We start from the raw sequence: 24,435 nt of genomic DNA, 5'->3' as shown, positions 1-24,435 counted from the left end.
AAGGGGATAATAAGGGAACAAGGGGGTGACATGATTGATGTATACAAGTGGATGAAAGGGAACAGTCCAGACTGGAGTCACATTGCCATATGGAATGATCATTCAGAAGGCCTAAGTCTGGGGCAGAGCTGACAAGGGGTCCCACTTTGGCACAGATGACGATACAAAGGATGGAAGGAGAACGTGAGTAGTCTCGTCTCTACTGTAGAAGTTTCACTATCATGACGAGGGTAGGTAATCGGTTATTAGTACTGGGAGGTATTCAGAAGGTTACCTTGTGGCATTTGGGTTCATAATAATAATAATGTCAACATGCTATCCTGTTATTGTGATACTCTTGTAAGTAATAAACTAATTTTTTCAACCATCCTGTTTAGATAGTACTTTTTGTAACTGTGGCACATGTACTTACATAGACGTAATGGACAATTAGTAGAATTTGGTACTATTCACTTTATAAGTGAAAAATAAAGTTAATAACCAAACTTCCATATTCCTAGGCCTAGCATAGCCACACAAGTACTTTTATTAGGCATCAGATAGGCCTAAAAAGGTTTGGCTAGGGTTAAGTTTTCTTTGCAGCATCAGGGCAAAACTATTTTGGTTTGTCCAAATTCAGTAGTGCCTATTTCTACTTTCTAATTGACTGTTATGTCAATGTATGTACGATGGTGCTCATCGTTACTACAAGTTCAGTACAGTACTATCTAAACTGAAGGATGGGCTGAATTTTTGTATGTAAACTTTCCCAATTATAAATGTGCAACCAAATTTTGACTAAAGGTTTTGATTTGAAAGGACGTGTATGAATGCATACACTTGAGAGTTTGTGTCTAAAGAGGAAATATCCATTAAATTAAAAAACAAAATAAAAATAGAATGGCTTGTTAGTGCCCACAGGACTTTGACTGACTAAGCCAGATGAATCATTGGAGTTAATACTCTTAAGCCTGGCATGAAACGGATAAACAGATATAGCATTAGATAAATACTTTACATTATACCCAAGTTTTGCTTGAATCTAATGCTCTATTGCTATTTGAATTCCTTTTCATAGTTTGTGCATTAAAAACCTCACATTGTACTAAGAGTATAACATATACAATTGCCTACTACAGTGGTTGACCTACTTATTAAATTCAGTATTTCTTGTCCATCAACAGGAGCCAGACTGAACTCACTCGGATGGAACGTTATTTCACACCTTACTATGCCCTACATGTTGGTAAGGTGAAGCTGGCATCAGGTATGTAATTCTATTATTTTCCCCCTCTCCCTTCCATAAAATTCCAAACAACCAATCTTCATACATGTAGGTCCAACTGACACATACAAAAGTGATGAGCATACACATACATACATATACACATGCTAATCTATCCCTATCTTACATACGGTATGGTATCTGTGTATGGGGTTCAACCACTGCAAATTACCTCTAGTTCATCATCCCTCAGCAAAAATCTGTTATCAGAACTATAAACTCTGTCTTCAGACAACACAGTCCATGTGACTACATACAGAATTTCATACAATGCATTTTATACAAGTGGTTATATGTAATACTCTAATGTAATGAGAAATGGAAATTTGTGCAGATTGTTTTAAAATGCTTCTTAATTTCTTGATGCAGGTAGCCCACAATTTAAGATCATCAGTGACCAGCTGCTGTCTGTGACATTTTTCCGCCTGTACCAGAGCATCTTTTCCATATTCAAAGACCAGGAGCTGGAGAAGAAACTGGAAGAATTAGATGGTGAAGTGGTCTTGAGCTTAAAGCTGGAGAAAATCACTAAAATTGTTCCAAAGTCTCCGGAACGTCACTGGCTTGGCGAAGTGCTGGACAACACGCTCTCTCTCTACTATGTTACCATGTAAACTTTACACACTTGCATGTAAGACTAATAGGGTTCCACAACAATAAAGAAAAGTGCTGATGGAAAATAAGTGAAATTAGTAAAAGTTCTGAAGTTGGTCCAATCGCCCAGATCATTAAGAATTGTATTGTCAATACAGAGAGAACTTCAATCATGCCAACAGTATTTGTAACCCTAGAAGTTTTCTGAACAAGGCAGTCTGCCAATAATGTTAAAACCAGAAGACTTTTCCTTCACTTCAGTTGTTTAGGGGGAAGAAACTAGACTGATATCTCAGGAAAATTTGCGGACGTTTTACGTGAAGACATCTTGGTGCTCTCTTCATGTTATATATCTCATATAATATGGATGCAAAGAATATATTTATGGAAAGAATTAAATGGAAGTTTGTAAGATCAAATGAGTATATTGTTATATACTGTACTCTTAAGTACAAAACATTTAAATATTGTATACTAACAATATAAATTTGTAACAAATTATATATACTAAATCTTGTGAGATTATAAACAGGTGTAAAGTTTGATCAAACTGTGATATTTCACATTAATTTACTAGTAACCCATCTCTTTTATTGGGTTGCAAAGCACCGGATTAAGGTAAAACTAAACCATGGATATGGTTGACTCTTCCCCCAGGTTGGGGGTAGGGGGAGAGGGTTCCCCTTCCCCCAGGTTGGGGGGGGGGGGAGGGAGTCCCCCTTCCCTTTGGGGATTTTTTTTTATATCCTTTTTAGAGTGGTTTGCCTCCCCTCCTCCGAGGTGTCTTACTGTCTAGTAATACACAGCAGGAACTGTGCTGTCTTATGAACTGTTAATACCAAGATTATAAAAGAGAAAGTAGATTTAATTGTTTAATATACAAATATAAATCATTTATAATCAACCCCTACATATTTGATGGCATTTATACCACTAGGCAAATAATTTGATATCTAGTTTTCTCATGAAATGTTCATTACTTACAGATGCATTATGAAAAACATAGTTTTATGTCTTAATGAAAATTATACAATAGAATATTTTTCATTATCATGTCTAAGCCAAAGTGCCCATGTCAAAACACTAGATATTTTTATAATACCGAAATAATTTAAATTTACTGTAAACACTCGAAAAGTCAACTTGCTTAAAAACCCACGTTATTGATACATACTGAAGTTTTTCCACTATGCAATAATTTAATAAAATGTGGTTAATAATTCACAGCCAATCTTTCACTTTCCTGAACCCTGGCTAGTCACTGCTCGTCGTCATGCACACCGTACGCGTCATTTCACCTCTTCATCTTGGTCTTCTTTTTAATAATCTTGGGTAAGCCTTCAAGACCACTGTCAAATTCAGACATGCTAGCAGTTTTAGGCAGCTTTCCACATCTTTGGTTCATCACTCGAATTTTCCTGTGAAAAAGGCACAAGAATAAATCATTTTTTTATTTTCTGTATTTATCATTGTAGGTTGCAATGTGTACATTTGAATATTATCTTCCGCCACACCAGTGGGAATTGTATCGGAGCGAGAATTATTATATAAAACTGATCATTTAAGTTTAATTTCCACTATTAAAATTGGAGTACAGTACTAGGAACTCAACCATTGATCCATTTGCTACCATTTCTTTTGGACATTAGCCTACTTCTGTTGCAAATAAAGTATTGTGCTTAACAAAATCCTGTAAATATAAAAACTACTAACAAACCAACCAGTGTTCTTGCCGTGAACACAGCTGACATGTAAAAAAACCTATGTAGAAAACCAGCCTTTTGTCATAATGTGACAAGTCCAATTAGGATGCTTTTACGGCAAATAAGGATCAAGCATTGTTCACTAGCTCTGAAAAGCATGCAATTCAAGTTCTTTAATTTCCAGTAAAACTAATCAACTGGACACTTGTATTCCAAGCACACAAATACACACACATTTAGGATGGGTTTCCATAAACAGAGATGTACAGGACATGAAAAACTTGCAGCAACAGGAAATAGCTACCTAGTTGTAAATTACTGTAAATAGATCCAATCTATTGGAAAGTAATTGAATACAATCTTGCCAAGACTGATATGATCTCAAATACAAGAGCAACTTGGTCATTCATTAAGAGTAAAAGCAAGCATACACTTCTTACCTTCTCTTCTCTTTCCTCTCTCTCCTTTCTTTCATTTCTCTCTTTGCCCTGAATGCTGCCGAGGCACCAAGAGCAGCTGGAGTGTCTCGTAATCCCATACTCTTGGCATAATGGCCAAGGTGTAAAGCCTTAAAGCTAAACATCTCCCTCACCTCCTTCGGGTACGAAGCATACGATCGAACAAATGAGACATATGCTGAAAGGAAAACACATTACATAAAGCTACATTCTTATTTTAATGCCGGGGCAACAACAAATGTGTAAATGATAAATATTTATACAATATTGAATGGCTAATATATTTAGAGACTAATGTAATATAATACAGCAGTCACAGTTTTAACAGAAACATAAAGGGTTCCACTTGAACAGGCTCTGAATTAACAGGTACATCAGCATGCAGAAACCAAAGTTTGATTATAACAGTTTAAGGATAAAATGTATAGCTTTGCACCTGAAGCATATAATGTACTAGCATGCCTTTGCTTTACTATAAAAGAATATGTATTACTATCTAATCAAACATACATCTTAGAATTAAACACTCAGCTTACCTTTCTTGGCCATTTCATGAAGATCACGATCAGACAGCAACAACTTTTCCACCTTCATTTGCAGGCCAGTAGCTGCCTCCTCAACTGTATGAGCAACTGGCTGAGAGAGAAAAGAAAGTTACTAAATTTTCTCTTTGGTAGGTCAGGAGCATGAGGGTAAGTGATGTAGGCTGGCAAAGGGGCAAGAATAACGAGTAGACCACATGCATCTCTCTGACCTGTGTATATATATACACAAGATGTTTTAATGTTATAGATTTTTTAACTTGAATCATATATATACTAATATTAATTGACCTAGAGAACTGATTTGCTACTGTCGCTAAGCTGGTAGTGACAAAAACATAAATATCCAATTCAAAACCCACACATCTGAAAGTTAGGAAGCAACGTTTCAGTTCGTCCTCGACCATTATCAAGTTGAAATTTAAATAAGTTTATTGAGGTAAAATACACACAAAGGGATGAGGTAGCTCAAGCTATTCTCACCCTGTTCAGTGCAACGTGTTAATACATACATATAAACACATCACAAACAATAAACATATTACCAAACATTGTGAGAGATAAACATCTACATTTCCTATTATCAAGTTGTACTGTACTCTTGTTCTATTACACAACAGACTAACAATAAATAAGGTGAGAAGCATATAATAGGAATATGAAAGGTAAGACAAAGGGTTAGAAATAAAAAAAAAAAAATAGAATAAGGGAATTAGGAAAAAACAGAGCAAAGGTTAGAAGAGAAGGAATACAAAAATAGGAAGAGGTATGAACAAGAATATTTTGAAAAATATGAAGGTAAAAATTAAGAAAAAGAAACTGCATAAGGCCAAATGGCAAAGAGAAATAATCTAGTAACATAAGAGAGAGAGCCTAGAGGAGGGCAAAGCTCAAGTCGGATCACTTTTGCTCGTGCCTACGTGTAGTCTGTGGGAGGAAGCCAGGGGGTCATTGCTGCAGAAATGGAAAAGGATTTGTTGGTGACTAGGGAAAAGGGAAATAGAACAGGTATGCAATGGGAGAGGAAACGAGTGTAGTTGGAGGAACTTGGCCATGAGAAGGAAGGGAAAGGGTTACAATGACAGGAATGTGGGAAAGATGAAGGTACAATAAAGCTTCAGTGTGGACTGGGACAGAATGCATATTAGTGTGTGATAGGATGGGAACAGGAGTGGTGGTAGCAGTTGTGGAAAGCTGGGCAAGAAGTGGCAGTGGTGACATCATGGATTGATAAGCTTTTCAATGGGGAGTTGTCTTAGGGATGAGGTAAAAAGGGTCAAAATAATAGGTGGTGGTTAGTGGGAGAGGGGTCAGTTGAATGGATTGAAATAGGGTTTGAGATATGAAAAAGTAATTGATGGAAATAGTGGATTAGGATTTAATTGGGGGTGGTGGTGGGAGACCAGCCCATTCTCTCAATGTTTTGCCTAACTGGAAACGATTGATCTCAAGCAACCCATCAAACCTTGAGGGCGATTCAGAGGAAACAATTGCAGGTTTTAATTTTTACCAATGTGTTGCATTTTAACTGACTGGTCAATTATATAAAATAGTAAGACATATTAAGCATGACAGTGGCTTGGGGATGTGGCAATTGAAGGTAACAATACTATGTAGTTGAAGGGAAGAGAACTATGAGGAGGAAGGGCCAAGCCATTAGATTATATAGCACTGGGAAGGGGTCAGGATAAGGAATTGGGATGGGACGGGGGGAAAGGAACGGTGCCCAACCACTTGGACGGTTGAGGATTGAATGCCGACCTGCATGAAGCGAGACCGTCGCTCTACCGTCCAGCCCAAGTGGTTGGGAACTATGTAGTTGAGGTGAAGGCAGGGGTTTATAGAGTGAATGAATATTTTTTTTAACAGGTAAATTACCTTTTCCACACCAAAGGAAATTTTGGGTTTATTGCCAATTTTCCCCAGGGGGGGGGGGGGTCAATCATGTTTTGGCTATCTAGAGAGCACTGTCGAGGCAGGTGACAAGTACAGAACAATATACAATATGTACATGTTCAACAAAAATACTGTACATAATGAAACTTACCTTAAAATTGCCTCTTTCCACTGGTAACATCAAGTTCTTAAGTACTGTCTGCATTTTAACTTCCTTTAATCTATAAAATAAAAGTACATTAAAAAAGGCTTCACACAACTGTATTATTAATTTTTCAATTATTAAGTTTAATTGGGATCAAGCTCGCAGGATTAAATAAAACTATTCATACTCAATAATTGATTTTAGCTCATATATGTTGGCAAAATGTTTTATATTTTCCTCAAGCTCTGATGCTTCATTAATCTAATTAAAGTTATTAATACTGAACAAGTTATTTTTTAATTTCTCCATCCATATTCTTACGAACCATCCTAACAATCATGTTGTTTACATAAATGTGGTACACTGTGAGGCCATTTCTAACCTGTTAGCCCTCTCCCCCCCCCCCCCCAAGTGCAGCCCTTTCTTACAATTTGCTAAGCCTTAAATTTGTAGTGGTTGTCCTAGCAGAAGCATTTGTCTCTAGGCAAGTCACCTAACCCTTCAAGGTAGATGCTCATTAATCCACGAGAGCGCTTAATATTATTTCACTAAAGCATCCAAATTTTGATGTAGAGGTCGACAGCATCAAAATTATTATTTTAAATTTTCGCAAAATTCAAAAGAATAACGGTGTCAAATTTCTCGCAAAATTTTACTTGGTGTACAACGTTTGCCTTGGAATGCATCTGTTGACACTTGTATGGGTCAAGTGAGCGTGTGGTTCTGGTGGGCTCGGCACGCTCAGTTTACCAGTGTCTCCCGCCTAGTGACGACTGAGCCCAAATTCTTTGTAAAGAAATTCATTATTTTTCTGCTTTTTTGGTTTCTGAACAGTAAAGTTCTTATTATATATCATGCCATGGGTGCCAAGAAAGTCAGTGGTAAAGTTCAACCTAGGAAAATAGTTGTGATGATGATGCTAGAGGAAAAACAAAGAGATCATTCATAGTGAATAAATATGATGTCTCACTACAGGCAAGTGTTAAAACGTAGGGAAAAGCAAGTGTCGTTAGACAGATTCTTAGTAAGACAAGCAAGAAGTGAGCCACATCCGGGTCCTAGAGGTATGCCTGTAAAACATAGGAGAGAGAGTACCCCAGAAATGTCATCACTGCCTGATGGTAAATGGAAGGGGACTCCCCTTCCAAACACTAACACCTATCCTCCTCACCATCTTCCATACACCAACAAGAGTCCTCAATAAAGGTAAAAATATACTGTAGTACAACATATGAGTACTATTCTGTATAAAATGTATTTTTAAGTTAATGTTTTTGAGTGTACAGAACGGATTAATTCAATTTACACTATTTCTTATGGGAAAATTTGTTTCGGTTTATGAACCGTCTCTTGGAACGGATTAAATTCGTAAACGAAGGTGTACCACTGTACTTGTAAACTTAACTATTTATGGGGTGACCTACAATTTTTGAAAATGAAGGTGACCTGTATGAAAGTCTGAAATTAATGGTCACACACAGACAATATAGTTCATCTATTTGCATCTGATAATTACATGAAAAACTTATTTATCTTTTTTGTGTCTATAAAAATATAAACAATAAGCTCAGATTTATGTAGCTACTTACATAATTTGGTGCTGCTCAAGCATTTGAATATATGGTGCTTCAGCTGGAGCAAGGAAAGCTATGGCTGACCCTGCAGCATTGACACGAGCTGTTCGGCCGACACGATGAACATAATCTGCTGCTGTGCAAGCTGCATTGAACTGCACAATCCATCGAACTTTTGGCATATCTAAGCCTCGTGATGCTACATCCTGTTGGAACGATCTACATTATTTGATGGCCAGATAAACAATTACAGTATATACAGCGTGTGTCCATATTGTGCTTGAGGGGGTTCTAACAGAATACTTCCACACATATGCAGGCGATCACTCACAATAACGTGGCTAAATTAAGTTGACCAGACCACACACTAGAAGTTGAAGGGACGACGACGTTTCGGTCCGTCCTGGACCACTCTCAAGTCCATTGTGACACTTTTTTTAACACAATCGACTTGAGAATGGTCCAGGACAGACTGAAACGTCGTCGTCCCTTCACCTTCTAGTGTGGTCTGGTCAACTTCTACACATAGTAAAAAACATTAATTGGTTTAGTGTGTAAAATTTGCCAGAAGACGTGTGATAATATTACTGTGCCAGAGGCATGAAAAACAATTATATTACAGTAAACATACTGTGTAAAAATTAGAGGTACCAGTTTTCTAAGAGTAGATAGGTAGCGTTAGGTAGGATAGTGATCGGAAATGTACAGAACATTACAGAGAATTGCATGTGATTAACAAGATGTGTAGTGTACAAATATATATATATATATACAGTAGACCGAGACAGTTCGTCATGAAATTCTACAAGAAAAATGTATACAGTACCGTATACAGTAAATGGTATTTATGGAACCTGAAAAAGCATAAGCCTAAGTTAATAGAGTGATTTTAGAGTGATGGTCATGAATGGAGTTGGCCGAGTTTTGTTGAATGTGAAAAAGTTCAAAGAAGTGTTATGAGTGATGAGTAACATTCCAGAGATTGGCCACAGAGTTGGTGTCAGATATAAGAGGGCTAGAAAATATGTGTACACTTACACACACATATATACTGTACCTTACAACACCATAGAAAAAACCAGAGGAAACCAACATAATTAAACTGAAACTAAACCGAAGGAATACAACAGACTGTTTATAGATGGAAGTACAATATGAGGGTTCCGGGAAAGTGGAGACACGGGTGACTAAGGGACACAAGGAAGCATTCCTTCAGGGTATGAAGTCAACAACTTAAACTACTATTTCAAAGGTGACAAATAAATTTTAGTCTTCACAAACAAAACTCAGTTACAACTTACTGTGCACATTAAGACCCCAGCTGTTGCTTGTCTAAACGATTTAAAAACAGCTGACCTGTCCTGTAATATAGCAAATCTTATTAATAAATCTTGAAAAATATAAACTTTTTCATTTTCATAGTTTCTTAAAATTTGCAGACTTGTCAATTGATTGTAACTACAGTAGTTTTAAAAGTTCTGACTATTACATCTACTGAGATTTTTAAACATGGTTTTACAATACAATATTAGATTATTTTTACTTAATATTCATCTAGTTATTTTCCAAGGTTAAAGTTTATTAGCAGAATACATGTGAAGCTCTTCAGACAAGGCATCTCGACTCAAAACTGAAAACTGTGCGGGACGTTACACTCCACCTGTTGAGTCATGTTCCCGTGCAGCTTCTGGAAGAGAATAACATCGTCGTCGTCGTCCCCATCTTCAGGCTCCTCTTCCACGTCCTCTTCATCTTCACTTCCTTCACCAACATCGGCTTCACCAGCCAAAACTTTTTCTGCCCTTCTGGCTAGTGAAGACTTAGTGTTGCTTGCTTTCCCATACCTGGAAAAAAAATTCAAATGAATATGAAATTCTTGTTCACTTTAAATGAAACCTAAATGGTTTCAATAATATGGAATTCATTTTTTAAATGATGGTTTGGCAAGTTGTACCTCCATACGTAACAGATTATTACACGATATATAGATTTCTGTTGGTTTATTCAGTTTCCTGCAACTGTTACCCGTTTTCAAGCTAAGTGCATTCTTTTTAACTACATAATTTATGATGGAAAAGTCGCTACCTGTGTTTTATTTAATCTACAAAACGTTCATACAACATAACTTACTACAAATTCACCTAAAATGCAGCACTGTGGCATATAATAAAAGTGTCAACTGCCCAAGCATGCGTGGTCCTTCACTACCAAAACAATTAAAAAACACAAAATTGTACTGACAAGCTCCGCTACAGCACCTTGCCCATTGCTCTCAAGAGCTCAATGCTGTGTGGTACCCAAGAAACAAGCCACTGAACATGGGGGTGGCCGATGCTGGGTTTCAACTATGGCCCCATCTTATCTAGTGATGATTTCGGGGCTTAGCGTCCCCGCGGCCCGGTCCTCGACCAGGCCTCCTTTTTGTTATACACCTCCCCGCCAGGAAGCAGCCCGTAACAGCTGTCTAACTCCCAGGTACCTATTTACTGCTAGGTAACAAGGGTATGAGGGTGAAAGAAACATTTTGCCCATTTGTCTCCGCCTTCACCGAGGATCGAACCCGGAATCTCAGGACTACGAATCTTAAGTGCTGTCCACCCAGCTGTCAGGCGGGCCCATGGATGAAAAACTGACATACCAAACTACCTGGCATTGTTATATCTAAACTTAGTTTTAAGTGGTTTTCATGATACAAACCCAAAAAAATGGTTTTTGGTCAACAGAATTTTGGATCTATGAGTGTGCTTATCAAAGCTCTTATAGGCATATTGTATAGTAGTGCTCAAAGAAAAGTTAGAATAAAGTATAATATATTGTACACTACAGTGGTGAAATTCTATAAAAATGGGTAAAAATTATGAGACAGCCAAAAGCCAGGGCTATTCTCTTGGCACGTGCCACTATGTCAACTTTCATATCTTACAATCTTGGCAAGTTTTACATCTATTGTATATACTCCCTTGTGGTGCCATTTTATGATTTCACTGAACTCACACTGCAGGTTTTCTAAAATGTTAAAACACATTTTCTTCAATTTACAAACAAAAATATTGGCTTAAGTGGCCAATGAATGGTAACTTTACTGTAACAAGTACAGGGCTGGGGGGGGGGGGTGAAATTATTACAAGCTACTGTAATATCATAATGAGAACATGTAATGAGTACAGGTTGGTATAGTGAGTATATAATAAGCACAAGATGGTGGTGGTGATTATTTTTAAAGTGTGGGAGGCTAGGGAGGAAGATGTAGTGATGGCAAATGTAGCAGACACACACACACACCAAAATGTCATCATTCCTTCATTTTCAGATGTGTGGGATGGATATCATGTTAAGGGGCCAGGACCCACAAAATATTTGTCCTAATATGAAATATAGTGGAAAAAAATTTAAACAAATCTCACGTTATTTGGCATCAGCGTCATGAAAATTTCATCCCAACGTGTTAAGAAATGGATTTTATACAAATTTAAAAAAGGAGGAAGATGGGGGAGGTAGTATTACCAGTGGAGGAAGAGGGGCTGCAAGAGGACGGAAAGATGCATGCACCTCACCTCAAAACAAACACCTGTCGCATCTCTTTGTAAAAAAAAATTAAATGAATGTAGCAAACATTCAACAAAGCTGCTTGAATTGCAACCAATACAACCAACTGTGAAAGCAGGCAAGAATGAGTGTGTGCACAGTATTATAACTTGTCACATAATAAAAATGGAAAATAAATATGACAATTTATTGTCACCTTTTACAAATATTGGTAAATACACGTTTCCTCGAGGCAAGCCACAACGAGACACACAAGGTCTTACCTGGACAATACCTGGGCAAACAAAGCTGTATGATAGTCTACCATGTCTTGAGTTGCAAAGAACACAATCATCTTCCTCTCATCCCCAAACTATTGGAAAAGCAAAAATACAAATTACAAAAAATATATAATGCCCATTCACCAAAAATGGTAAATTTTGTATTCACTATTCTAGGATTATTAAACTAAAACAAAAATTGTATACACTGATAGCACTTTTGGACCAGATTTCAAGATTTTCAAGTAGTGAAATTATCTTTTTTTCTTTTTTTTTTTTACTGTACTGGACTTGCATTGTAAAATTAAAAAATCACTAATACTAAAGTTTACAGTGTTAACAAATGGTGAACTAACCTTACACTTTGACAAAATAAATGCAGATAAAGTGACTAGTCGAAGTTTGGCTGGAACCATGATATAATGGTGGGAGAGATTTTCTGGTGTAGCCAGGGCTTCTGAGGTGAGCTGTTGGCTCGCCTCTCCATCGTGGCTAATATCAATCACTTCGGGCGACAACAGACTCATACCTAAGACATTGAAATACTGCACATTAGCTTCATCATGATTAAAAAAGTTCAGGAAAGAAAAAAATTGTCAGAGGCTTATTATTATTAACATTGTTTAAAATATACATTTTCATTATCCCGTGCAGTCCAATGTTGAAAATTAAAGTTCAATACTATTAATGATAGTAATGCCAATGATAAGAGCTTTGGCAGTAAACTAAACTAAACTGCAATAGACGGGAGACATCTCCCGTCACGCAGGGTGCAGTCGCACCTCCACAGATCTCCAGTATCAGCTCTTGATACTGGTAATGGCTCAAAAGGGCCACCACTTACAGGCTATTCATGCCCGTGCCACCTTTTCGGTGGCTTAATCTTTATCAATCTTTATCAACTGCAATAGGCATGTTGGCCTGTAGAAGGCAGCTACTATTTACATCCACCCAAACTCAATCATATTTATGTTTAACCTACACTTGAAACCATCAAACTAACCCCACATCTATTGCATTACCCAGTAATTTGTTCCACAGTTCAACTAAACTTGTGCATTTACTAAATTACATTCTTAATTTTGACTCCCAAACCTCCTGCTAATTGTCCAGCACTCAAGAAACAAAAGGCAATGTCAACGCTAGAAACAAAACTTGAAATTATCAATCACCACAAGTGTGGTGCCTCTGCCATCTTTCTTAGTTATCTGTATAATTTTAAAGAATTACTATAACACATCACCCATGAATTAAATTTTTCTACATCACTGATAGGCATTATACTTTTATATGTGTGTACAATTATGGCAAGGAGGAGGCAAAATACACTCGTATTATTGCCATTTTGTGCACATTTACTGTTTATATTTTTGAAACATTGAGAAATAATTAGACAACTGTATAGGTGTCTGAAATGAAACCTTTTTTATTTTTTTCCATACCAGAGATATCTTTATATCCAATTTCAATACCATTTTCTCAATGCGTCCCTTACATTCACAAACCTATCGTACACACATTTTTATTTTGTACCGAAATTTGACAGAACATTAACATTATCATCGGCAGAAACATGGGGGTCTCACCTGCAAGCTTCTCTACCCCAGCCGACAATGTGGCGGAGAGCATTATAGTCTGCCTTGACTTTGACAGCCCTGCTTGCTGCTCTGTCAACGTTTCCAGGATGCTGATAAAGGAAGATTTTGTTAGCTATATTAACAAGATTAAACAAAGAATTACTTTGACATTTTTTTTTTACTTAACTCTTTGGTAGTTTGTGAATAAAGATAATATTTTGCACAACTGCAAGTACTACTATAAAAACCAAACAGTAAAGAAATTCACCACGAGACACGTATGATCAATATGTAGCGAGTAGATTATCCCAATAATATACTCGCTCCAAATGCATTGTTAATATTCCTGTCAACCTTTGGAGATGAATGAGGTGAGGCGTTGCCCGGGCAACACGGTGAGGTGTTGCCCGAGCATATAAGCAGCAGAATAGCAAACATTAACTAGTCTACTTTCAAGTGTGGTCTAGAGCAGACACTTGCGAGATACTGTACCGACTCTCAGTGCGCTCAACTCACACCAAAGTATCACCTGTGTACTTCTGTATATTCGACCAAATATATATATAGTATCTTAGTGTCTGTGTTTATCGTCACCATACTTTACGTAACAATAGAACCGTTACAAATACAAGCACAACAGTAAGTAAACCTGCCTATAAACAAAATCAACAATTAATTAAAACTAGATAATTAAGACAAGCACAAATTCATACAAATATTTATAGTACTTATGTAAAAGTACTTATGTATGGGTGTTTACAAAAAAAAAAAAAAAAAAACCCACCCATATACAAGTATCAAGACCATGCATATCTGGAATTCTCCAATACCTGACTTCTCAAAACTGCATGCACGGCATTTCTTAAAAAACTGGCCATTAAAATGCAAAGTCAAGGACCAACAATGACTGTGAGCAAACCACAAAGTGCTGCAACAATTGCCACGCTCGCTCATACAGGATACAGAACAAACTCACAAATGGGAAATATGGTGGTACAGTACAACATTCTACTCCACTTGCGTATTTAATTATGATTACAAGAATAGCCCTTATAAAGATTTTATAAAATCCAGTGGCATCTGGATGTACACATTAAAATATCATCACGGCCCTTGTGGATTTGTTCATTTGAGGCATCATGCTATTGTGATTTTTGTGTGTAATCAAGCTGAATTGTTAAGAGCACAAAAAATCAGGAAAAAAAATATGTACTTTTCTCACCTTGTGATACTCCTCTCATAACCCATGTCAAGTAATCTGTCGGCCTCGTCCAGCACCAGGTACTTGACACTTGACAAGCTAAGGGATTTTGTATGATGCAAGTGGTCTATTAAACGACCAGGCGTGGCAACAAGAATGTTGATTCCCTTACGTAGTCGAGCCTTCTCCGCTTTCTTCTTTTCTCCTCCTATCAGGTACCCAGGTACCACCCACACGCATGACTGACGAATGATGAATTTAATTTACTATTAAATATATTTAGCCGTTAATATGAAAATAACACACGAACAAAGGCATTATATATATATATATATATATATATATATATGACAATATAGTAGTGTATGCCACAAAACAAAATATATTATCGATATTGTAGTGTACATTCACACAGACTAACACATTCTAAGGAGGCCAACAAATTACGTTTTCCACAACTACATTCTTTCTAGTCAGAGAAGCCAGACTCAAGAGCTAAAACAACCCAGAAATTCAGAGAAAAGTCGAATCCACTAATGAGAACACAAGCTTTATGGGAAGGGGGAAAACAGGCTTCCTCCTAAGCAAAAAAGGCTTGTAGAAAGAAAAGGGAAGTGAGGAATGTGTGATAGTATAACGGTAAGCTGGTGCTCTCGGTGATGACCTGCCAAACACAAATCATGATGGGAGGGGGAGGGAGTGGAGGGAGGAATGGGGGGGGGAGGGGAGTAACAAGAGTCTAACAGGTAATACAAATTCTGGATGGATGATAAAGGCTAGCTATGGGAGCATCAGAGCAGCCTTAGCTTACACGGCAAAACAAATATTATACTTCTAACATCAATAAACCGATAATAGACACTGTCCTGGTTTACATAATATTTTACCTGTAAACCTTTATTTATATTTAGTCATGAAAATAAGAGTATTGTGCAGTATTACAGGGAGGGCTCTCCTTTCCCTCCGTGAACTACCATGGCTTGCGGAGTCATGAGGGGACCCACTAATAACACTTCACAACATTCAATGCTGGATTTATCAAGTGATGGGAAGAATTTACTTGAGGGCCATCATTCATCTACTTGCCTCCACAGGGACAAGAGGCCAACAACTTGTCAAAGTTCCATCAATTTCCCTATGAATTTCTCCAAACTAGATTTTGAGGATACAAATAAAATGATGTGTGTGTGCTTACATTCATGACCAACTGTATTGTTGACGGGACAACACGAGTGCACAGTACAAATCTGTAAATCTCTTGTAATATTAGCAAATAAAATACAAAATATTGGTGGTTTTAACTGTACCTTGCATAATTTTTCAAACCACTGATAACTCTGCTGCGCCAGTTCTCTTGTAGGAACGATGATTAAAGCAATGACACCGTCACTCCTCTGAATGTGTGGAGTTTGCTGTTTGGGAAAATATACTGATCAATTCCATATATAAATGATACAACACTTTATAATATATAAAAAAAAAAGGCCAAAGAAAACTAGACTACATGTGTAATTCTTAGCTTTTGTTCATTTACATTTCCTTATACTGTACTGTTATGTATATAGAAATTTATACATTATGTATAATGTGTTCTGTATTAGGTATACATTAGGTAGATATTAGGTAAGTTCTCATTAGGTATACTTTTCGTCCGACATACAATGGATCTTGACATTAATAAGTACAGTAGATTTCTATTGAATGTCTACAAATATCACTTCTCAAAATGACTTCAGTATATACAGCATAACTGTTTCAAATACAATCCTTCTTGAAACCCTCAAAAGAAAATCAACTTTTCAAAATTGCATCTGTAGATGTTGTAAGCATCTCCTACAGCTGATGTACAAACTGTCGTAACCAGAGGTCAGACAGTTGTTGATTATCACACACTGATCTAATAAAGTGTGCACCTACTGTACCTTAGATTACACTATGAGCAGTGTTTCTCAAAAGACTGGACTTGGCCCCAAGGGAGCACTTTAAAGTCTTAAGAGAAATTGGTGAGGAATGGAGAAATGAGGATGATGAATTATTTGCAAGTAATGTAAATAATTATTTTTTTTATTTTTGAAGGGGGTAGGATTTTAAAGAGCCTGGGACTACTTAATGAGAAATACATTCTAGGACTGAGACCCAAAGTTCTAAAGACACTAACCCTTATAAGGCTCAAAGCACTATCTGCAATTACCTCTTGTGCTCCAACCACAATATGTGCTTTTTAACACCTGATTACACCGTGATGTAGAGCTTTTATACAATAGCCGAGCTATCCAAGGGTCACGGTAAGGTAATTATCAGGAGAAAGCACCAAGCCATTAAGCTATATAGCACTTGGGAAAGATACGAGGATAAATATTTGGGAGAAGACGGAGGAAAGGAATGGTGCCCCACACTTGGTCAGCAATTGAACGCTGATCTAAGAGGTAATTTACTTAATAATTCTACAAGTTATAGAAATGATATAAAGAGACAGTATAGTATTGTAATTGAAATATTAATGTACTTAAATGCCAATATCAAAATGAAGATCCTGCTGTAAAATAACCCCATAGACATAAGGAAAGCATCACTCACCACCATGAGGTTGTGGATGATGGGTAGAGCATATGTCAATGTCTTCCCTGAGCCTGTCTGAGACTTAACCAGTGCATCTTTCCCTTCCAGAATGGGTGGGATGCTCTTTTGCTGCACCATTGTCATCGATGTAAAGCCAAGTTTTTCAACATTTGACGTCTGAAACATGATAATACTAAAGTTATTGATAAAAACATAGCATAATAAGGTTATTACAATAAAGTAACACATCATTAACCCCTGCACTGCGCACCTGCTTTTGACAAAAACTTCAAAGTGCAATTGTTAAGGACATATTTTTGTTGTTTTAATAAATTTTCAGGTAAAGTTAATGTCTAAATGTTTCCAAACTCAACTATTTTCATTTCAAAACACAAAGGTCAATGAAAACATTAAAGAACATTAAAATATAGCCTAATAAAAAGCACAATTCTCAGAATGACTTTTGTTGGCTGGCACACTTAAGGGGTTAAACAAGTGAATTTCTTGCTAAATTTTTAGATGATACAGAGCAAAAATCATACAAATATACACCATCTTGAGATAAGGTATGAAATTATTAAAAACAATATAAACAAAGAAATTGTATAAAAAAAAAAAACTTCAGTAAATACAGTAGTCACTAATATTTTCAATGAGCAAAGCATCTCCCAAAATAAGTGAGCTAATTTGTTATATTTTATCTGTTATGACATGAGTATTGCCACAGGAATAGTCTTAAGCACTGAATGCAATGTGAGCCGGTCGGCCGAGCGGACAGCACACTGGACTTGTGATCCTGTGGGCCCGGGTTCGATCCCGGGCGCCGGCGAGAAACAATGGGCAAAGTTTCTTTCACCCTATGCCCCTGTTACCTAGCAGTAAAATAGGTACCTGGGTGTTAGTCAGCTGTCACGGGCTGCTTCCTGGGGGTGGAGGCCTGGTCAAGGACCGGGCCGTGGGGACACTAAAGCCCCGAAATCATCTCAAGATAACCTCAAGAATGACATTGCATGTCATACTGTGGTCGGTGGATAATGGTGTTTAACAAGTTGATAAGCAAATCAATTTAACTTCATTGTATATTATGAATACACACGCATGTATATGTGAATGTTGTTGTTATTCAATACCTATATGAAGATGAAGGATACTGAATGGGGTATTGAATAATATTACAATTCAAAATAATTCCATAGCTTTGATTTGATTATTATTGTTTGCATTACTGTACTAAACCTTCCATGAAATTATATCACTTACTAGTGGTAAAATTCACTGTGCTGAGGGACAGGAAGACAGAGTGTATTCATACACGTTTGGCTTATATCAAGGTCACCCCCCCCCCCCTCAGATTGAATTACTGACCCCTGCACAGGATGCATGCAGCCCCATAACAAGCTGACTAACTCCTGAGTACCTACTTAGTGCTAGGTGAACAGGTACATTAGGTGATAGGAAATGCACCCAACCATTCCTGTACTGTACTGCCCGGGATTCGAATCCCCGGAATTCTCAATTGTGACTCAAGAACGAACCCGACTGAACTACCGGGACCTTTTTGTGTGATTAGATTTATATGGAATGCTTCAAATCTTCAAATTCACAATCTTCCAAAAAATAAGGCATTATCAGCATGCATAAATTTTCGAGGTGACAATAGGGCACATAACAAGACTTTCGGATATCCCGAAACTTAGTATATCCAGTTACATCAAGTGTTAACCAGGCATGAAATGGTTATGGTGCTCAACCTGATTGCCACTACATTAGCACCCATACTTCAATAATAATACTAAGTGTACACAAACACAATACTCACAATATGCGGTGTAATATTCAAACACGAAAAAGAATCCTCGGAAAACACTTTTTCCGATATTCTCTCCACGTTAGACTTGGGAATGTAAGGGATATCAGGGTTCCCAGTGAAGAGAGAAGTAAAGATTTCTCGCTTGTCTTCATTTGTATCGTCTTGCTTTTCATCATATACTCGTGGCCTGTCGGTATTGGAAACGTTACTGGTTCCAGTAACCTTATTGGTTACCGGTTTACTGGTTAACGTTACGAGATGCTGTACAGAACGTCTCTCTTTCTCCTCAACTGGATCAATCTTCGCTCGCTTTTTAGGCGGGCCAATGAGGAGGTATTCTTTCCTTTTCCTATGGTACTCGCTGAAGTAGTCCTGGAATTATTTAAGAAGGGAACATTACAGAAATTGCCCAAAACCCGAAACTCTCTTGCCTGAAACGCTGCGCGTACTAGTGGCTTTAGGTATTGTATGTACTACTGTACCTCTATCTTTAAATCTAACAATGTTTGTACTGTAACGCTGCAACTATGTATGTACTGTTCCTAAATAAATTATTATTATAAATAGCTGCACAACAAAATACTTTACTACTGGCAAAACCACAGGAGGATATTATTGATGTATAATTTACACAAATGTTAATTTTGACATTTATGAAAGAATAAACGTAATAAAAGTGCGGTGCCCTCGTGTGGTATAGCATTATAGTCACTAGTAGTTATAGTCACAGTAGTTTCAAAGCGTTATATGACAAAGAGTGCTGGGAAGACGGGACACCCCGAGTTACAGCTCTCATCCTGTAACTACACTTAGGTAATTACACCCACCATTGGGGTCAGCCCTTCACATGCCCTGGCCTTTATGTCCTGCCACAATAGAACAAAAATACAAACTTTAGGCATGAATTTCACCGTCGCCTTGTCCATAGTATATATACTTTGTGTGGAATTGAACTTTCAACAGTCGAAATTAAGTCAATATTGCGGGTACCCATCAGGGCCTGTGACGTCATTAGTGTAGAGTAGTTAGGTCTAGTCTGCCCTTCACTGACAAGAGTCCAGACTATACTTATAATAGGTTAAATACTCACTAATTTAGGGGCATCTCTGTCCCTGATGTTGAGTGTGAGGGGCAGGGGCGGCGGCGGCGTGGCTTCCATCACCACCATGTTGGCTACACTCTCCTCCAGACCTCTCGTACACTACCCTCCCAGAGGACACCCTCGGCTTCGTACACGCTGCTTCATAAACACGTGTGTGTATACGCCAACCCTTTCGTACACACACATGCGCTGACGCGTGTTCGCTGCCGCTCTCGTCTCATACAAAACCAGACAATACTTTGTTTTATTAATTTATTATTTATTTATATATACAAGAGTTCTTGCATTCTTGTACAGCCACTAGTACGCGTAGCGTTTCGGGCAGGTCCTTAATCCTGTTCCCTGGAATACAAGTTGATAATAAGAATATGAATAAATACATGGTACTTGTATTTATTCAAATCAAATCAAATGTTTATTCAGGTAAAAGTACATACATAGAGGATTAGTTCCAAACATAATGTTGGATTTATAGATAGAGCTACATAGTACATATAATACCTAAAGCCACTAGTACGCATAGCGTTTCGGGCAACGCTTTTATATTGTATCATATAATTAGCACATGTCTTCAGATAATATGTAAGTTAGGTTCTTTTAATATATCCTTATACAATTTAAGCAACACATTAAGGAACCAACGCGGGAAAAATATATTTGCAGCACCGTCGGGCAGAATCTTTGAGTCTTTTTTTCCTCGGCCCTCAAATGAACACTGGTCGAAAAGCTGGGTGTTACCTCAGTTGTCAAAGTGCTTTATGACTTTGTAGCGAGTAGATTATCCCAATAATATACTCGCTCCAAATGCATTGTTAATATTCCTGTCAACCTTTGGAGATGAATGAGGTGAGGCGTTGCCTGGGCAACACGGTGAGGTGTTGTCCGAGCATATAAGCAGCAGAATAGCAAACATTAACTCACAGGAGACATCTCCCGTCACGCAGGGTGCAGTCGCACCTCCACAGATCTCCAGTATCAGCTCTTGATACTGGTAATACCGGCTCAAAAGGGCCGCCACTTACGGGCTATTCATGCCCGTGCCACCTTTTGGGTGGCTTAATCTCCATCAATCAATCAATCAAACATTAACTAGTCTACTTTCAAGTGTGGTATAGAGCAGACACTTGCGAGATACTGTACCGACGCTCAGTGCGCTCAACTCACACCAAAGTATCACCTGTGTACTTCTGTATATTCGACCAAATATATATATAGTATCTTAGTGTCTGTGTTTATTTGTCACCATACTTTACGTAACAATAGAACCGTTACAACTTCCTCTTCGTGGACACGACCTACAGCAAGTGGAAGGAAGATTTGCAGGTGTTCTTCTCCCCTCTGTGCACGTCTGGGCATCCTACTCTCTCCCCACAAAACCAAGGGCCCGAGTACCACGCTCACATTCTTGGCTTCGAGTTAAACGCGAGTTAAACGAGTTAAACGCATGCAAACAAGACTGCCTGAAGACAAGCTGAGGAAGTATGCGCTCGCGGTTGACAAGGCACGTTATGGCACCAGCCTCGTACTACGAGACTTGCAACAGGAGGATGGGAGTATGCCCCCTTGGTAACAATGTGCGCCGACGCCTCATCTCATGGCTATGGACTCACGCTGGGGGCAGCTTGGTTTCGGGGAAGGTGGCCTCCTTCCTGGTCGCCTCTCAATATTGCCCTGTTAGAGCTCTTCCCCTTTTACGTGGGCCTGGCCCTCTTCGCACAAGTCTTAGCAAACAAGCAGTTGGTCTGTAAATCGGATAACGGGGCGGTCGTGCACGTGCTCTTCTCTCTCATGGCAAAATGTCCACTCCTCATGCAGGTCCTTATGCCCTGGCCGTCCTTCTACTAACTCATAACAAAATTCTTGCCTTCCCACCTCCCAGGCAACTTAAACAGAGTTTGGGGTGCACTCTCACGCCTACAGGTACTGCCGCCCAAGCTGCCCAGCGACGCAGGACTCACAGCAGAATCTGCCGCGGTACCACCAAGCCTGATGCCCTGCAACTTCTCCCTGCAACAGTGAAGACGATCCTCAACTCACTTCAACCATCAACCAGGCGGGCCTAACAACATAAGTGGAATGAATACGCGGCGGGGTGCAGGCATGGGGGGAAAACTCCTCTCTGTCCCATTACATGTGCTGGTCAACTTCCTGCAGTCCTTGGTCTCTCGGGGGCTAGCTTACCGTATTCTGTGGTCCTACCTCTCGGCGATATCCTTCATACTCAAGCTGCAGGGAAGGAAAGACCCCTCTCGTTCTTTCCTGGTACTGCAACTACTCAAGGGAGCCCGGAACGCAGCACGGGCCACACGCACTACTCCACTCACGCCCATCACGCGAAAACTCCTGCACAATCTGTTGGCCGCACTAGGAAATTCATATAGCACTAGCTATGAGAAACACTGCTATAGGGCGCCCTTCGCTTTAGCTTACCAAGCTTGCCCTTCGTGCAAGGAAGGCTGTGTATACCGCCTTCTGTGTATACCTGTGTATAGTGACCTACTGCACACACTCCGCCTGGAACAACTTCAGTTCTAGAGTAGTGCCATACTCACCTTCTACAAGCACAGCGCTGGCAGGACGCCGGCCCTACTTCTGCGGGCCAACCCTCGGTGCACACAGTGCCCCGTGTGGGCCCTGCGGAAGTTTATCAAGAGACGGGGCACCCGCCCGGGGCCATTATTCGTGTACAGGGCTGGGAGCCTAGTCACAAGGTAAGATTTCGCTAGGCTGCTCCACACCTCACTTCGAGCACTCAACATTACGAAGGGACATTACACGCTGCACCCCTTCCGATTTGACTGGCACTTCTCCATATGCAAGGCAACTACCCATCGCTGCTTGTTCTGTGATGGCAATCACTTCTCAGTTTCTTACCGCTGCCCCCACAGGCAGAAAAATATCAAGGCCCAGGTTGATGCCAAGAGAAACAACCCTAGTAGTTCTACCACCGCGACCCGAGCCCTAGGCGCTCAACCCACCACCTGATCAGAAGACTTTTTATTCTTACCAAAGAGTGGTTCCTCCCACCAGGCGACCCAACGTTCACAATGGGGACCCAAGGCTCCTTCGCAGCCCCCTGCATCACGTGCATCCCTGGTCTTATTAGACTAGCGGAGAGGCTTGTCGGACCAGACAACCACTGACACACATAATGTGTCAGTGAACTGAACACATTATACATAGCTAATGGCCTGGACCCCATCATAGCACCTGGCGCAAGTCTCACTGCTTCCACTACCACTCCGAAGACTACCACCAGGACGACCACGAGATCGATTTCAACACTCCAGAACCGCCCATGACCCAGGCGGCACAAACAGGTATTTCCCTCTCCAGCTCCCAACACTCCTACCATCACCATCTCGGCAGCCGCGCTAGCAGACGTGCTGTCTATAAATGCTAACAACACCACCAACCCTCCTGAAACGGTGTCTACCACCAATCAACGACACCTGAGCCTACTTTCGCTGCGAGGCGAAAGACGAAAATACCAACTACGGAGGCTACGGACTCCTCAGACGAGGAAATCTTAGTAGGAGCTCCACCGCCAAACCACAAATTCGACACCTACTCGGTACAAGACCTCATCATGGAGGCCACCTCACCAAACTCCAACGACAGCACGGCCCAACCAAAGTCTCAGGCAAAGAAAAAACGGAAGACCTAAAGGTCTACACTAACCCCACCAGCTCCATAACTGATACAAAACCACCATGAAGACCCCCATCCATCCCCAGAGCTCTAGTATCAGCTATTGATACAAATAATGGCTCCAAAGAGCCTCCACTTACGGGCTCACCATAGTCCGTGCTACTTGGAACTTTTGGTTCTGAGTAGCTGAAATTAAAACAACAACAGCCAGCAACAACGTACTGGGTGACAGCCTCCATTGTCTCAACAAGAGAAGAGGAACGAGAGCGACCAACAAGAAGACTGCTGGGAGGATGATGGACAACAGCCTGGACAGACAGGCGGCGTGGAGGGCCAAAAGACAGATGGGAGGGCTGGAAAGAAGGATCTGGGAAAGAAAGGAAAGGGGACACAGGAGATTGGGAAGGAAGGAAACACCAGACGGAGAACCAGGATTGATTGATAAAGATTAAGCCACCCCAAGAGGTGGCACGGGCATGAATAGCCCGTAATTAACCAGGAAGAAGACCTTCTGGTCAAGAACGTAACAGAGCAGGTGAGGTGGTGGTGGTGT

The 24,435-nt window shown here is 39.5% G+C and overlaps 2 protein-coding genes across 8 annotated transcripts in view; one reads left to right on the top strand and one right to left on the bottom strand.

Moving 5' to 3' along the window:
• Positions 1-3,084, top strand: part of tsl (membrane-attack complex domain containing protein torso-like) — a 40,343-nt gene extending 37,259 nt beyond the window's left edge. For all 7 annotated transcript variants that reach the window (XM_045742883.2, XM_069322719.1, XM_069322716.1 and 4 more), the window contains 2 exons: positions 1,164-1,246; positions 1,634-3,084. In XM_045742883.2, coding sequence (XP_045598839.1) covers positions 1,164-1,246; positions 1,634-1,878 — 328 coding nt within the window. In that variant the 3' untranslated portion in view covers positions 1,879-3,084. The remainder of the gene's footprint in view (positions 1-1,163; positions 1,247-1,633) is intronic.
• On the bottom strand, positions 2,718-20,376 carry LOC123758449 (ATP-dependent DNA helicase DDX31). The gene is made up of 15 exons (XM_045742882.2): positions 20,220-20,376; positions 19,139-19,501; positions 17,338-17,496; positions 16,068-16,172; positions 14,782-15,002; positions 13,569-13,669; positions 12,339-12,511; positions 11,986-12,074; positions 9,837-10,020; positions 9,478-9,537; positions 8,192-8,382; positions 6,609-6,678; positions 4,556-4,655; positions 4,002-4,197; positions 2,718-3,276 (listed from the first exon to the last, which is right to left on the bottom strand). The coding sequence occupies exons 1-15, from the start codon at positions 20,295-20,297 to the stop codon at positions 3,153-3,155; spliced, it is 2,214 nt and encodes a 737-aa protein (XP_045598838.2). The 5' UTR covers positions 20,298-20,376; the 3' UTR covers positions 2,718-3,152.
• Between the last annotated feature and the right edge of the window lie 4,059 nt (positions 20,377-24,435).

The sequence above is a fragment of the Procambarus clarkii genome, chromosome 11 (assembly GCF_040958095.1).
Source record: "Procambarus clarkii isolate CNS0578487 chromosome 11, FALCON_Pclarkii_2.0, whole genome shotgun sequence".
NCBI lineage: Eukaryota > Metazoa > Arthropoda > Malacostraca > Decapoda > Cambaridae > Procambarus > Procambarus clarkii.
Note: the sequence above shows the minus strand (reverse complement) of the source record. Positions and strands in the feature narration are given on the sequence as shown.

Bases quoted from the DNA above. Each gene is read 5' to 3' on its own strand.
- LOC123758449 (XM_045742882.2), bottom strand. From the start codon at position 20,297: ATGGTGGTGATGGAAGCCACGCCGCCGCCGCCCCTGCCCCTCACACTC. The intron at 12,512-13,568 runs GTGAGACCCCCA...TCAATGTCTTAG, and splicing joins TGGGGTAGAGAAGCTTGCAG to GTATGAGTCTGTTGTCGCCC. The intron at 3,277-4,001 runs GTAAGAAGTGTA...CCTTTTTCACAG, and splicing joins GAGAGGAAAGAGAAGAGAAG to GAAAATTCGAGTGATGAACC.